Source organism: Lygodium microphyllum, chromosome 16 (genome assembly GCF_053477565.2).
Source record: "Lygodium microphyllum isolate KBCC chromosome 16, Lygodium_microphyllum_v1.1.10, whole genome shotgun sequence".
NCBI lineage: Eukaryota > Viridiplantae > Streptophyta > Polypodiopsida > Schizaeales > Lygodiaceae > Lygodium > Lygodium microphyllum.
Genome location: NC_141150.1, coordinates 107,720,141 through 107,735,925, shown reverse-complemented (window position 1 = coordinate 107,735,925; position 15,785 = coordinate 107,720,141). Strand labels below are relative to the sequence as shown.

The 15,785-nt window shown below is 43.0% G+C and overlaps 1 protein-coding gene across 4 annotated transcripts in view; it reads left to right on the top strand.

Annotated features, from left to right (window-relative positions):
- The window catches only part of LOC148023214 (haloacid dehalogenase-like hydrolase family protein), a 65,995-nt gene that overhangs the window by 12,086 nt on the left and 38,124 nt on the right, over positions 1 to 15,785 (top strand). For all 4 annotated transcript variants that reach the window (XM_087696219.1, XM_087696218.1, XM_087696217.1 and 1 more), the window contains exons 2-8: positions 4,967 to 5,067; positions 5,233 to 5,289; positions 5,393 to 5,487; positions 5,865 to 5,964; positions 6,165 to 6,223; positions 6,322 to 6,434; positions 9,851 to 9,914. In XM_087696219.1, coding sequence (XP_087552345.1) covers positions 4,967 to 5,067; positions 5,233 to 5,289; positions 5,393 to 5,487; positions 5,865 to 5,964; positions 6,165 to 6,223; positions 6,322 to 6,434; positions 9,851 to 9,914 — 589 coding nt within the window. The remainder of the gene's footprint in view (positions 1 to 4,966; positions 5,068 to 5,232; positions 5,290 to 5,392; positions 5,488 to 5,864; positions 5,965 to 6,164; positions 6,224 to 6,321; positions 6,435 to 9,850; positions 9,915 to 15,785) is intronic.

Below are 15,785 nucleotides of genomic sequence, written 5' to 3'. Positions count from 1 at the left end.
CTTGAGCAGATATATGCATCAGCCACACATGTCACATTGGCAAGCTGTTAAGCGCGTTTTCTGTTACTTGTAGGATACTAGGACTCTTGGATTGCTTTATGCCAAGGGGAGACCAATGCACTTACATGCTTACAGTGATTTTGATTGGGCTGGTGATCATGATTCTCATCACTCCACTAGTGGCAATTGTTTCTTTCTTGGCTCATCTTGCATCTCTTGACTTAGCAAGAAAAATCCACAATTGCCACATCGTCATGTGAAGCTGAATACAAGGCAGCTTTCACTACCACAATTGAATGCGTATGGCTTAGACGCTTGCTAGCTGATCTAGATGTATTTGTTACGGAGTCTACTCCTTTGTTTACTGATAGTCAGAGTGCCATTGCAATGGCACGGAACCCAGTGTTTCATGCACACATGAAGCATATTGAGATGCATTATCACTTTGTCAAAGAGAGGCTACATGTAGGAGATATCAGCCTTGTCTACTGTCCTACCACCAATTATGTGGCAGACATCTTTACCAAAGCTCTTCCTTCTGACAAATTTGAAAATTTGATCTCCTTTGGTGGACGACCCTTGTATTTTGATTACTCTCCACTCCAAGTGGGCTTGTTGGGTTTGACTTACGCCTACGCTCACAGAGCAGTGTCGGTGATCTTTAGTAGGACATTGGGGCACTTTTTACTTTCTGTATGAGAGGTTTTTTCCCCTAGATTTATTGCCTTTATTTTATGTACCTAAGTTACACAATTTTGGGCACTTATCATATTTCACACACTTTGGATGTGAACACCCTCTTACAACCCTAAGGTTTAAGGGTTGTACTTTGTACTTGCACCTTACACTTCAGATTATTGCATTGGGTGTTGTGCTCTCACACTCTATGCTGTCTACTCCACTCTTAGCTGAGCTTCAATCTCTTCTTGTTCTCACACACCCAATGACTTTGTATGCATAGGGCCACATGCATTCGAGTGCACAATTTGTAATATGGTAGTTACTCTAAAAGCAACATTACGAGGAAATGCAAAACGATGCATTTTTCCCAAAATGCATTGCTCGCATATTTACTTAGGAGTTCTCTTGAAGAGAGGTAAACCATCAAGTATCTGTGTAGACTGCAAAAGCATCAAGCTACTATAGTTTACATGCCCCATGTGAGCATGCCATAACTCCGCTTGTAACATAGCAGGAGTAAGAGTGGACGCTAAATAGGTCGACTAATCAACTGAAAGAGCATCCAACTCATATAACCCATGACATAGAGTGCCGATCAAAACTAAAGTCATGTGTTCCTTATCTCTCACCATGCATCTGTCATCATGAAAGGTGACCTGCAAACCACACCATGCCAAAGAAGAAATAGATAACAAATTCTTTTTTATGCCTTGCACAAACAAGGCATCCTGAGCAGAGAATAGAGCCATCAATGTCTGTTAGCACAATCTCCCCAATACCTCTAACAGGGTATGATGCATTGTTGGCACACTCTACAAACTTGCCAACTGGGGTTACAATAACAGAAGCAAACAAATCTTTGCAAGATGTAATGTGCCTAGATACACCACTGTTAGAAAACCATGTGCTTGCATTCTCAGTAGAGCTAAATGCTCTATCAGCCCAAGAAGAGTCATAATTGTATGTGTAAAAACAATAGTCCCTGTCTGCAACAAACGATGCTGACTCAGTAGCAGTGGAAGGTGCATCAGAAACAGACATCGCTGACTCCTTCTTGGTTATGCGCTTCCTACATTCTGTGATGTAGTGTCTTGGCTTCTTGCAATAGTGGCACTTGCCTTTCTTGGTTTGCATGTCCCCCTGTTTTTTGCTACTTTGTGAAGTACTTGATTTCCCAGAGCTTTGTGGAGCATTTTCTACTTGGCTGCCCTTTACCCTTTTGCCTTGCCATAAAAGCTTGCTCAAAGACTATAACATCCACCCCATTGTTATTTCTTGTTTGCTCTTCCTCTAAGAACAAACCGACCAACTGAAGGAAAGTAAGTGACTATGGGGAAATCCTCATGGTGAGGTTCAAGGCCATATGAAAGGCCAAATATGAGGGTAGAAATGAATTCAAGGTAGTAGAGATTAACTGCGCATTTAAGTAAACACTCATCTACATTCATAAGCTGCTCACGCAATTCTGAATTTTATTTAGATGATCCTGCATAGAATCACCCTCATCCATCTTCACAATCTCAAGCTCTTGCTTCAAGAAAGAGATGCGTGTCTCATTTTTTCCAGCAAACATCTGCTCTAGAGTCAGCCATGCTTCTCGTGAAGAAGCTGTAGACTGAATGTGGGCGATGATAGACCACTGAATTGCCAATGCAATCAACGACAAAGCCTGAGCATCCCGTGTGTCCCATGCCTTTTGTGCTGTTGATCTCTTGGGAAGTGGCTGAGCTAGAGCGGGCTGTGTTGCCCTTTGTCCACGTCCTCGTGGAGGAGGTGTAGTAGGAGCCACAACTCTAGGCTGAACTTCTTCATCGTCGACATAATCCCAAAGATCTTTGCAATCAGCACATTTTTCATCATAAAAGACCATAGAGAATAGTTGTTGCCATCCAACCTATCCTCCTTGGACACATGTAAATACATCACCTCCTTGATTGGCCATGGTAAATGTCACTGATCAAGGAGCAAAAGAGCAATATTTCAAGCTGAACCAACCTGGAAATCTCAGAATTTCCAGAAATTACAGCAAACACTTTGCTGTAATTAGAAAATCTAATCACATTCTGTCAAAAAGTGTTTGATGTACACGCTGTCCAAGGCATAAATAGTGCTCAGCAGGACAAAAAATGCAAAAGCCCCAAAATTTATTGTCCCAAAATGCACAAACTCAGTCTATTACAGACTATCACTGATGTACATTTGCCAATCTCTAAGCTGACATCAAAAGTCCCAAATTTCTGATTCAAAATGTACAAATCCTCTGCGAGAAGTGTGTCCTGGACACTTGCAAGAACAAAGATATACTGCCCAGGTACAAACCCCTTCTAGAAGATGAAATTTGAATTAGAAAATTGATTAAAATTTTTCTTTTGCCTCCTTGAACTGTGCTTGGTGGCAGACCTAGCGGTGCAGGTGGCAGTTTGGTGCAGGTGGCAGCTAGAGGTCAAGCTGGAGGTAGGCGGCTGTTGATGACGGAGCAGGGAGCGCAGAGAGCAAGTCGACTAGTGCTGGGGCAGGCGCCTGTAGTAGTGGCGGTTGGGGGACAGAGGGTGTTGCCTAGATTGGTAGTGTAGGTAGAAGCATTGCAGGTGCTGGCAGCATGGGGCAGGCAGTGGGGCGGGCGTAGGCAGACTGGCGGCGCTTGCTGGAGCTGTTGGTGGCGACTGTGGCTCAGGTCGCTAGACTGGTTGGCGGGTGCGTGTCTGGAGGTGCACTGAACTACAAGTGATGCCTGGGGCAGTAGCTCTGCACAGGGAGCTGGAGTTACAAGTGATGTGGGGCTGAATGCCAAGGGGCTCAACTAGAGATGGTGGCCACTGGCTGAGCTAAGTTGAGGGCCAGCTCTCATACCAAATGTGAGAGGTGAGAGAATGCACAAAGATCGAAGCTCAGCTAAGAGTACAATTGACAGCGAAGAGAGTGCGAGAGTGAGGGCACAACTCCCAATGCAATAATCTGAAGAGCGTAAGGTGCAAGTACAAAGTACAACCCTTAAACCTTAGGGTTGCAAGAGTGTATTCAATCCTGAAAGGTGTAAAGTGCCCAAACTAAGTAACACATGCACATAAAATAAAAGAGAATAAATCTAGGGGAAAAAACTCTCGTAAGGAGAGTAAAAAGTGCCCCAGTGTCCTACCGAGGATTGCCGACACTCCTTTGTGAGTGTAGGCGTGTGCCAAACCCAACATTGGTGAAAGTAGAGATAGAGATATATCAACTATTTTTGGGATAGGATAGCAATAGTGCATGGAAGATGTTTCATCAAAGACAGCCCCCATTTAGATTACATCACTAGATGCTTGGCTTAACTATGGGAGACAGCTGTATGATCTGCCAAGACAGCCACCTATGTAGCCCCCACAGGTGTGTAGGCCTACACAGTTGTCTTTCTTCACATGGAAAATGGTTAGGGATGCGATTTTAGACTACAAAATAGGAGGGCACATGATGAGGATGGGCTAGTAGCAAAACATTTCTCACATGCTTGTGACATACTAGCACCCATATTGGCACATATATTCAATATAGCAATATGTGAGGGTTTCCCTATGAGCTGGTCAGACAATACTATAATTCTCTTGCTTTCATGCTTCTTTTCAAGGTTTGACAAGGCTTTAGAGCCTAAAGCCAACCCTATAACAGAACAAGTGGACCTACAAAAACTTTGAAGAAGCAATTAAAAACAATATGGAGGGAGTTTCAAGAAGAGCAGGAAGTTGTGCTGCGTAGTAGTTTTAGTGTAGTTCTCTCATGCATAGTTTGAATTAGGTTATGAACTAGGGAGTCATAGGTTCTAGTATGGCTCTCATGATATGCAATTTGTTTTAGGGCTGGAGCCTCATTATCAAGAGAAGTATGCTGTGATAACAGAGGCAACAGATTGCACGTCAATAGAATTCTAATCAACATCATTTTCACTTCAGTTGAGATGTTTTTTTAGGATTTACTGTTAAAGAATTTCTGCTTCTATCAATCGAGCTAACAATACCACTCTTGAACAGTGAACTCCAGTGAAGGGGTGAGAGCTGGGTATGCTGCATGTCTCGGAAGTTTTAGTGCCTGCTTAGTATCTCAAGGGCATTTTAGTACATTAGGATTATAGGGTCTTATACATAAAAAGAGACGTGATGCTTTTTCTGCTCACCAGATCTTCATCTCTTGTGTTTCGCTGAGGAATATTCTTTGTATCATTATGCCCAAGTTGAACTGTACTTTGTCAAAACAAGTAGGTAGTGCAAATTATTTATGCAGATCGATTTATGTAGTGGTTGGCATGGATAAACAGGCGAGGCAAATTTTCTTGGTGGAGTAGCTAAAGCTTATGGTCTGCAAGATTTTGATGTCTCATCTGCAAAATCCCGGTTTTTCCAGATATATTTGGAAAAGGTGCATTGTTTTCTTGTGATTTTTGTGTGATTTTATTTTCAACTTTGTAGTTTTTTAATCATTTATTGCAAGAGTATTGTGTTGAGCAAGTGTTGTCAAGGATAAGTCGTGGAAAACAACATTGGTGATTGCTGTCCCGACTGTGCCACTGATTGTTTTGAGCAGTATGCTACTCCAAATTCAGGACTTGGGTTTGCTGGAGCATTAGAGCTCATAGTGCAGGTACACAGTCATTGATGGCCATTCTTGTGGTGCTAATGTTTACAAAAGCTTTCTAGGAGGAGCTCATCAATCAGTGAAACTCTGTTTGTATCTGTTTATGCAGTGTAAAGATGCTGGCCTAAAAGTAGCACTCGCCTCAAGTGCAGATAGGGTTAAAATTGATGCAAATCTAGCAGCCGCTGGTTTGCCATTCTCACTGTAAGTTTGCAGCTACTTTTGAAACATGGCTGGCTTGTCCTTATCAGAAGTGATTCTGCCTATGCTTCGTCTCATGCCTTCTTGCTGTAGCTTTTTTCTTTTTGGAATCAATAGCCTATTCTATCCTGTTTTTTCGTGCCTTATCTAGTTTTTCTTAACACTTTAATCTGCATACATTATTTTACCTTTCCATTTCTCTAAAATAAAAGTTTTGATCCTCCTCCGTGCATCTATCATCAATGGAGAATGAATACTTCTCTTTGATTCACAGTTTGTTGCTGTTTACTGGCGAGTAAAGAATCTTTGAGCATATAATTTCTGAACTGCATGATGAAATGATTAGCTACTGGCTCATATTTTGTTGCTTCTCACAACAGTTTCGATGCAATTGTATCAGCGGATGCCTTCAAAAACTTGAAACCAGCTCCTGACATATTCCTAGCAGCTGCAAAAGCGCTTGATGTTCCTGCCAATGAGGTAAAGTATACAAGGTGGTTGTTTGAATTATGACACTTACATTTTGCTCTTCAACGAGCTTTAACCAGTAGTGATACTACACAAACTCAGGAACATATTATACATATTATATATTACTTCCCCAAATTCGTGTGGATCGTTCTTGATGGGAAGCCTTTTAAAATAAATTAAAAAATGAAAGGTTCTTATTTTGTGTGCAGTGCATTGTTATTGAGGACGCTTTGGCAGGTTTGCAAGCTGCAAAGGCAGCAGGAATGAGGTTGTTTCCTGAAACATTTCTGATTTTTACTACATGCAAGTGTGATTGAAAGAACGCATAACCCTAATGTTTTCATATGGTCTTGTATATACATGCAGGTGCATTGCTGTCACCACCACCTTAAGTGAGGAAAAACTGAAGCAGGGGAATCCATCTCTTATCAGAAAAGACATAGGACATGTTGCATTGGATGACATCCTACAGCTACCTGGTGATTATTGATGTCTGCATGTTGAGCTATGGGGAAAGGAAAACTTGCAGCGGAATTTATCAAAAGACTCAAATGTATCAGTCTCAGTCTTGCATGAGATAAACTTTACACACTGATGAGAGTCCACCAAATGTTTGTATTTGAAAGGGTTGATATCCTGGATTACCTTGTAATTCAAATGCATTAGAAGCAGATTTTTTATTTTGTCTGGCTCGTATATCGTGCAAGGCCTTGCACATTTAGTGACAGATGGCTGATGCAAAATTTGTTACTGCATTTTGGTTCATTATCAGCATGATTTGTTGAGCCCCTTATGCTGTAAACAAGGTTTTTCACACTGTTTTTTTGGTTCTCACTGATACAGTGGTTCATTCAATAATAAACCAGTTTAATTAATTGCTTTGTGTTCACTTTTTTTCCCCCATTTTGCTGAAGGTTTATTTTACTGTCAAAGAACATATCTTACCTACTAGCAGATGGGATATGTTCCTTTGTTCAGGTCAATTTCAAAACTTCTAGGATGTGAGAGAGTATTGGAATGTTTTATTTTCATGGTGCAAGAAAGCATGATGTTACAGTCTGTGATGGTAAGTTGTCAAATCACAAATGTCTATAAAGGATGTGGAAATATATAGTAAGGTGCCAAATCAAAAATGTTTATAAAGGATGTGAAAATATATTGGATGAACTTATTCCCTTTTCTTCTGGAAATATATCGGCTGAACATATTTTTCCCAAGAACTGTAGCTTTGTCACTTGCAGGTACCTAATTTCCAGATAATATTTACAGTCTTTTGTGCATTTCCTTGACAATTAGTGTCTTTGGCAAGTGTCTCTCACCATGCTACTGGTGTAAGTCGTGGAATCAGATTTATCAGTGTATGCTGCACATGTTAGGGGTGATGGATGCTTCATGAATGATGCCATGCAGTTAGACCTGATTCTTTTTCCAAGTTAGGGGATTTAATTAGGTGACCATTGGATAGCCATAAAGTTCAAGTAGCTTGGTCGGTTAAGTTGTATGTTCTTACTTCTGGTTCACTTGGATAGCCAACTGGTCACAGGCACAAAAGTTAATCTTCGTTGTCTCATGCTCATATGCCAAATGTTTTGAATGCACTTAGAGCTTATAGCTTTCCACAAATTTATCTGATTAAAAGAGGTTTTGGAATGAAAACAAACCTTGTTAGCTGCTGTACTAATTTGGGCATGTGAATCATTCATCATCATTTTTATGGGGGCTTTGAAGTGTTGTGGACCTCTTAGGGGCATGGACAGACAGACAGACATTGGAGGAGGAAGTGATTGATGCAAGGAGGGGCAAGAGTGTGGTGAGGAGGATAGTCTGTGGGTTAATGCTAAACGTCCAACAAGTTTTAGGCTAAAGGTATCATAATGGTAATATTGAATATTGTTTCAAGGTCAAGCTGAAATTCATGGTGAATTATGAACCATATTTAGGCTGGTACCTTCAAGTGATCAAAAGGCCTTTAGCTAGAACGATGTGCCTGCCTAATATGTGCTTCTCTTATCTGATTGTAGCAAGATTACTTTGTCTTTTTGTAGAAATTTTCAGACTTGGAGCTGTGCAGATCAAGGATGCCATGATGGGTGCATTGACATGGGTGTGGTGGATGTGTGTGTTTGGGCTGATTGGCCTTCTCAATAGCGAAGTCTCCTTATATGATTGTGGATTGCTTCTGTAATTGGTACACTCAAAAAGCGGAGGCAATTTTCTGTTGGTGCAGATTTTTGTTGAGAACATCACCAAGTACTTGATTCTCTGCTTACCCCGTAAAACCTACTCTTTAGCAGATTCATTGGTGGTGTTGAGATGGTGTTCAGATCCATTTTGGGAATGCACATCTTTTGCCGGAGTATCATTATGTGTGTACTTGTATCTCAGTAGACATGTAGATTATACAAGGCATTGTTCCCTCCATTTTCAGTTAGTAGTTTTCCCCCTCCATCATTATGACGAGTGACTGAGTGAGAGTTTATTTGTTTTCGTGGTATTGGAGCAAGTTTTGTACGAGAAAAATTCCACTTAGGATTGGACATGCCATTTGGAAGGAAAAGCTGAAGCCAAAGGGAAAGAGACAAGTGGAGGAGATGAATGCAGAGAAGCCAAATGCAGCTAAAACTACAAGAGAAGAGAAGATAGTGAGACCAAGTAAATTATAAATAGAAGAGAAGTTTACAATAAAGGAGATTGTGATTGTGGACAATCCACAAACATGGAAGAACTCCAATGTGGGGGACTGTACTGGTGATGGCAACAAGTGAAGCAGAACATGTCAGTGATGGACTCACAGAGGCATGGCAAAGGGCATGTGAAAAGTTCATGAGCTTGTGTAACTCATGACAGGTTGTGATGTGACGTGTAGGATTCAGGTTATAGCAGTGTGGTCAAATGTGACGTGTGACTCATGAGACCAGTCAATGTGCAAAAGTGGGTAAAATAGTAGGGTAGCTAGGATAAAAGATGGGTGTTTCCTAAATCAAGCTGGAGACTCTCTCAACAGGTGCATTTACTCTCTTAGGCTATCTTTCAGGTTGAGTGTGCCAGGCAAGGAGAATGTTGTTGTAGAAGTTGCTTCTCCCTTGAAAACCATTCATAAGATAGTTTTGTGGATACTTTTTCTTTCTGAGTTTATCTATCAGGCCGAATACGATGTGCTTCAGAAGAATGTTGTTGTAGGTACATCTAGCAATAGTTAAATACCAGTTCTTTGTCATCCACAACAGATGGGTGCCTTCGGAGACACTCAGTTTAGAGATAGTTCATTGATTATATATAAATACCAGTTCTTCATCATCTGCAGCTTAATAGTGCCTATGAAGACACTTTATCAGCTTACAGATAGTTGATTGATGATAGATGTATAATGTGCCACACTGAAGATTGGTCCATATGACCTCATTGTTTTTTAAGAGGCACATGAAAACCTGTGGTGCTTTTGTGCTGCATTTTGGCTACTCCTGCCCTAAAGGTGCAGCCTAGCATTGCTCATGCCTGTACACCTCCTGCAACTTTCTTGGGTAGGTGGTTGATGCTAGGTAGACCTATAGAGCCGGAATAAAGAAGTTTTTGGCTTATCATTCAGGGCAGTTGTAAAGTAGATCATGAAAGGTTTAAAACCGATGCTTGTGTTACAGTAACTTCATTTCAAGTAGAGTCAATGAATAATGGAGTGTGGCACTGGAATATTGTGCCCATATCTTCTCAAAGAAATATTCTTCAATTTAAAGATGTTAATGTTCTAAGCTTTTCTCAAGGCAAGTGATTTGTTTAGATACAAGTTCAAATGTCCATTCCTGTGCTTATGTGCATTTTATTGGAAAATTTGAGATGATATTCTGTCATGAATCGTGATTTACTTTTTTTAATTTGCCATTGCTGTAATGTTTTGTAGGCAGTGCTGAATCTAGTCAACTGCTGAAGATCACTAATGGTGGAGAAATGTCTCTTTTGCCAGGGTGAGCTGCACTCCACCTAGGTTCTTTTATGGTTGCAGTTTTATCATACATTCAGGGAGGATAGAAACACATAACATGACTTCATCATTTTAAAAGTCTGATAGTCACATTAAAGTACTCTCATGTTTAATGCATTTGTTTAAAGCTTGTTCTTGTTTAAGGACTTTGCCGAGAATGGAAAGCAGTGCAGGTATCTACCTCTGTCTGGCTCTCAATAACCTCCTTTGTTATAGCCCAGGTCTTGAGCATTGACTCAAATCTCCTCCTGGATTTAGTAGATGCACTTCACAAGCTATTAAACTAAAAAAAGGAGTTGAGGAGGGGGCTTGAACAGATCCTCCTGTCAACCAATCAACGTCAACCACCATAGAAAATAGAGACTTTCATGAAAGGCTTTTGTCAGCTTTCATTACCCCACCATAGAAAGTAGAGACTTTCCTGAAAGGCTCTTGTCAGCTTTCTTTAGCCCACTAGCAGTTGGCACTTCTAGTCAAATACTAGTTGGCTTTCATTGTTCTGGCTGTTTGTCTTTGGTTTACCATATTGTTTTCCATGCTGAGGCATAAATGTAGGACATTTTGGGCGCCATGGGTCCACTAGGTGTGCTAATCCACCTTCTTCATAGACAATAGTAGGTGAAAATCTGTAGTGGAGTATTGTGACACATGAGCCAGGCCATAGCTTAGAGGCACAAGCTTTAGGTGAGGATTTCCTTGAAGATTGTGGTTGATTGCACATTTATGACCCAGATGAGGTATTTTCCAAGTCTTTTTGACTAGTCTGTCAATCTCATCAATATAGATGGCCAGGAGATGCGAAAAAAGGGTCATATTGAATGCTCATAGATTGGGTTAACTTTAGCATTGGGAAGTGTCTTGAAACAATGCACATGGCCATGAGATCGGCCAGAGTTGTGCAAGTAAAATTTAAATGATGATGACATGGTAAGAGCTCCCTTATTCCTCTTGATTACACTAGAGTTGTTTAAACCCCAAGGACCAACAAACAATGAAGGTTTGTGTGGTTGCATGCTTCTGACTGCTGTTATCTATAACTTTTCTCAAGGTTTAGCTGAGAACATCAAGGAGGATACTCACATGATGTTTGTGGTCAGAAAAGGTTGAACTCAGTTACTATGTAGAGAAAGTAGTCAAAATCCAAGCAAGCTAAAGCTATTAAAGGGTTTTTCATTAAGAACTGAGTTTAGCAATCTTAAAGTTTAGCTAGAGAACACTCCATCATCATAAAAGAGAATCTGTACTTCGAATTGCTTCAGAAACCAGTCAGTTTAGCATGAGTAAATGTCATGTTTGACTGCAAATTGATCTCCCAAAGCAGCAGAGCATTTATTTACCAATATTTGATTAAAAGAAGAGCTGTCAATTTTGCAATTGTGAAGAGAAACACATTTAAAAGCAAACAGAAGGATACAAATTTTCATTTTTGGAGGCTGTGTACACAGCCCTCTCTATCACACATTCCTTGCACATAGCAAAGACCATGCAAAAAACCATAGATGCCTTGCAAAGGCTATAAACACCACTTACAATGTAGTATGCTTAACAATTATAATACCTGCTTATTTGCAAGACTCAACATTTCAAGAAAATGGAAGGAATGTAGTTACAATCAACCTCAAAGCAAGGAACATACAGCTCACTCTCATAGATCATGCAAATATGCAGAAATACGTAGATTTATGATGTAACAAACAAAACAACTCCAAAGAACCATCGCTAAGGTACTTGGTCTTAAAAACCCATTTGACGCCAATCACCTTCTTATTCGGGGGGCGTGGCACGAGTGACCAAGTGCCATTCCTCTCAATAGCCTCCAACTCCGCTTCCATAGCTTTCTTCCATGGTGCGGACTGTAAAGCCTCCTTCACGGAGGTGGGCTCTCGATCCTGCATAACACGGGTCATCAAACAATAGTTAGAGCAAACAAGCTCCGAAGAATGTGCTTGGTGCCTCTGTGACCGCCGCGGACCATCCTGCGGTCCCCACTCCTTAGGAACCCCCTCGATCCATGAATCACGGAGTGTGTCACGGGCCCAACGAGGAGGAGGCTGGACCTCCCCTCGTCTCTCTCCATCAGTTGAAGACTCTGGAATATCCACCGGTGATATCTTCTCAGGGGTGGCTGGTGGATCAGTAGACTCTGTATCGGAAACAGAATCTGAATCAAAAGGCATGGGCTCCAAAGGAACTGTAGCAGGAGCCCAACTCTCCCCTGGATCTCCAAGAACGGGATGCTCCTTACCCGTTGGTATGGCCGAAACCTCCACAAACTGCACATCTCGATTGGTGTACACATCCCGCTTGACGGGATCATACAAACGATAGCCTTGGGACTGGGAGCTGTAGCCAACAAATACCTGTCTTCGGGAGGCTGCTTCAAATTTATCACGATGGGCCTTGGGAATGTGAACATAGGCATCACACCCAAAGACCCTAAAATAAGAAACATCGGGCTTAGTCCCAAAGTAAGCCTCAAAAGGTATCATCCCATCAACGGCCGAAGTGGGGGATCGGTTAAGGATGTGGACTGCAGTAGCCACAGCCTCGGCCCATAGAAACTGAGGTGTCTGTCAGTGCTCCATCACGGTGTGCGCCATCTCGATCACACTGCGGTTCTTCCGTTGAAGAATGCCATTTTCTTGAGGAGTGTTGGTATTAGCAAACTCGTGGTGAATACCTTTATCTGCACAAAAACGAGCAAACTCATTAGAAACAAATTCACCACCCTTGTCGGATCGCAAGGTCTTCAATCTCCGGCCTGATCGGTTCTCCTCAAAGAGAAGCCAATCCTTGAAGTGGGAGAAAGCTTCTGACTTCAATGCCAAGAAATAGGCCCATGTCATCCTGCTGTAGTCATCTACGATCAGCATGAAGTACGAGCTCCCTTGCAAGGACTCGTTCCTCATAGGGCCACAAAGATCCGTAGATACAAGCTCCATCAGTGAAGTAGACCGCCGCGAAGCTGTGGGGAATGGCATCCCTATGCTGCTTCCCACGAATGCAGGAGACGCATGGCTGCTGGCTCATCACTACATCCGGCAACCCTCGGCAACCCTCGAACAAGCTGTCCACGTGACGCCCTTCGAAGATAATCATAGTTGAGGTGACCAAACCGAGCATGCCATAACTCTGACTGTGTCTGAGAGGTAAGAAGAAGAGTAGAGAGGGCGGTGAAAGACTTCAATTTATAGATGTCGTTCTCCTCATATCCGGATGATAGAACCTTCCTTGACCCACGATCAAGGACGCGCACAGAAGCACTGTCAAACTCCACCAAAAGTCCAAGGGAGCAAATCTTATGAACTGACAGAAGATGATACCCTAGACCTGGTACATGCAAGACCTCTGAGGTATGGGTACCACCACGTCCATCTGGAATAAGCTGCATCTCACCCCGTCCTGCAATAGACACTGAAGAGCTATCTCCAATGAGAATTTGACCACGCGAAGGTCACAACTGGGCAACACCATCTGATGAAGGAGTCATGTGCCGGGAGGCACCACTGTCAATGATCCACTCTCGAGCCTTGGGAGCCGTCATCGAAGCATCAGAAGCATTCGATGAAGAGTCCTCAATGACAGCTAGATGAAGAAATGCAGCTAATGAGGGTGCAGCCACCGCTCCAGAATCCTTCGTGTCCTTCTTGTCTTTGTTAGGGCAATCCTTCTTCCAATGGCCAGTCTTTCCACAAATATGGCATGTGGATTCTTTGTCCTTGTCCTTGTCCTTCTTTGACTTGTTATCCCCCTTCTTCTTCTTTTGGTCCTTCCCCTTCTTCTGAGAGGCTTGACCTGTCAGTGCCTCCGACTTGGAAGCATTCTGTCCCTTTAGCTGTTCCTCTTGGTCCAAGACCATAGGAACCAACTCTTCCCACCGAAGAGTGGACTCCCGCCCCGAAGCAATAAGGGCGGAATAGAAAGCACCGAATCGTGGCGGCAACTGGGACAAGAGTGTGATCGCCATGTCTTCGGAGGAAATCGGCTTCCCCGCATTCTGAACCTGCATCTGAAGCTGTCTAAGCTTGTTGATATGCTCCCGCAACGAAGAAGACTTGTTCACGGACAAGGTCCGCATCTGAACCTCCAAAGAAGCCCGCTTCATAAGGGTCATCCGGTTATACATCTGATCAAGCTCCAGCCATATCTCCCGAGCCACCGTCAAGTGCTCGATATGAGCTATCACGGCCGTAGTACAAGACAGAAAAAGAAAGGAACGAATCCTGGCATTCAGTTTGTCCCAGTGAGACTGAGCCTTGGCCAACTCCGCACGAGCATCGGAAGAGAGTTTGGACTCATCTCTCACCGAGGGCCGGTCGATTTCCTCCTGTACAAGCTCCGCCAAATCATAGGACTCAAGGATGGCCAACATCATGACGCGCCAGATGCGGTAGTTGTCGCCATCGAGCTTCTAATCTGCGGGAAGAGCCGGTAAGACAGGCACCTTCCGGTCCATAATCGTCTGGAACTCCAAGTCAATCTCGGTAGACATCTTCACCTGTAATGCCTTCACAAACGCAAAAGCAGCCCCCTCTGACTGTGATAACTCAGCCTGCTAGGGCTCTTCCGCGTCCTGAAACTTCTTCACCCGCGGAAGGCAATGAAAAAGCAAAACCTGCACTTGAAAGCTGAAAACTCAAACATCCTCCTCGTCAAACAGCAGTAAACAGCAGCAAATCCACCACCTGGACTCCTTTCCCGCGCGCCCACGCTCACTTCAGCCTTGTTCCGAGGCGCAGCCCTCCTGCCTGCCCTCAAATGCTGAAAACACAGCCTTGTGTCGCGATAGAAACTCCTCTTCAGGTTGGTTCTGCACTCAGTCAGCCCTTTAACACTGCTCTGATACCATGTCAGAGTGCAGCGGTGCGGAAGCGTAGGATTGAGAGAGAGAGAACGCAGAGAGAGAGAGGAGATAGAAAGAGACAGTGGAAGATGAAGATCTGCTGTATAAAGTGTGCTGTATACAAAGATATGCAGATATGTACACGGGCGCAGTGCGCTGGACTGCGTGTCTTCACCTCGACGATGCAACCTGCTGTTCGCCTCGAAGTCCGCTGCAGTCTGCACTGTCTCCTGTCTTTAATCTACGAACAGAGACGGAATCTGCGCGAGCCACCAGTCTGTAATCTGCGAGCAGAAAAGTGTGGGAGACTGCTGAAAAACTCGGCTATATATAGCCAGAATCTGGGCGCCAGAAAAAGACCTGTCGGCTGCATTAAATGCAGCTGACTGACAGGACAGGTCGGACTGCCACGTGGCAGTCCGACTGTGCAGTCCGACTGCACCTGGACAAATCTGTCCGACAGGATCTGATCTGACTGCTAACACTTTGGGGCTCTCTTCAGCTCCTATACATGAGTTTGCAGCAAGGAAACTTGATGGAAAATGGATGCAGATAGCTCTTTTTATATTAAAGGAAGGCTTGGAATAGCACAAGCCAAGTGTACAACCACATGTCACCAATTGACATAAGTGGAGGGACACTTGGAAGCTTGAATGACAATTTTCCCTGATACTTGTCTTTTAAATTCCAAAAAATAGAAAATTCTATTAATAACACCTCTGAGAAAATCTCCCCAAGGTAAATACAAAGTACAAAAAACCCTATAAAGAGTAGCTAAGTACATCACAAAAACAATGGATGTGTGAACAACCAAGCTGGTGGGCTATAATACCAGACCATCTAAGGGACTATATGAAAAAGGTGCACAGGTCGGACTGCCACGTGGCAGTCCGACTGTGCAGTCCGACTGCACCTGGACAAATCTGTCCGACAGGATCTGATCTGACTGCTAACACTTTGGGGCTCTCTTCAGCTCCTATACATGAGTTTGCAGCAAGGAAACTTGATGGA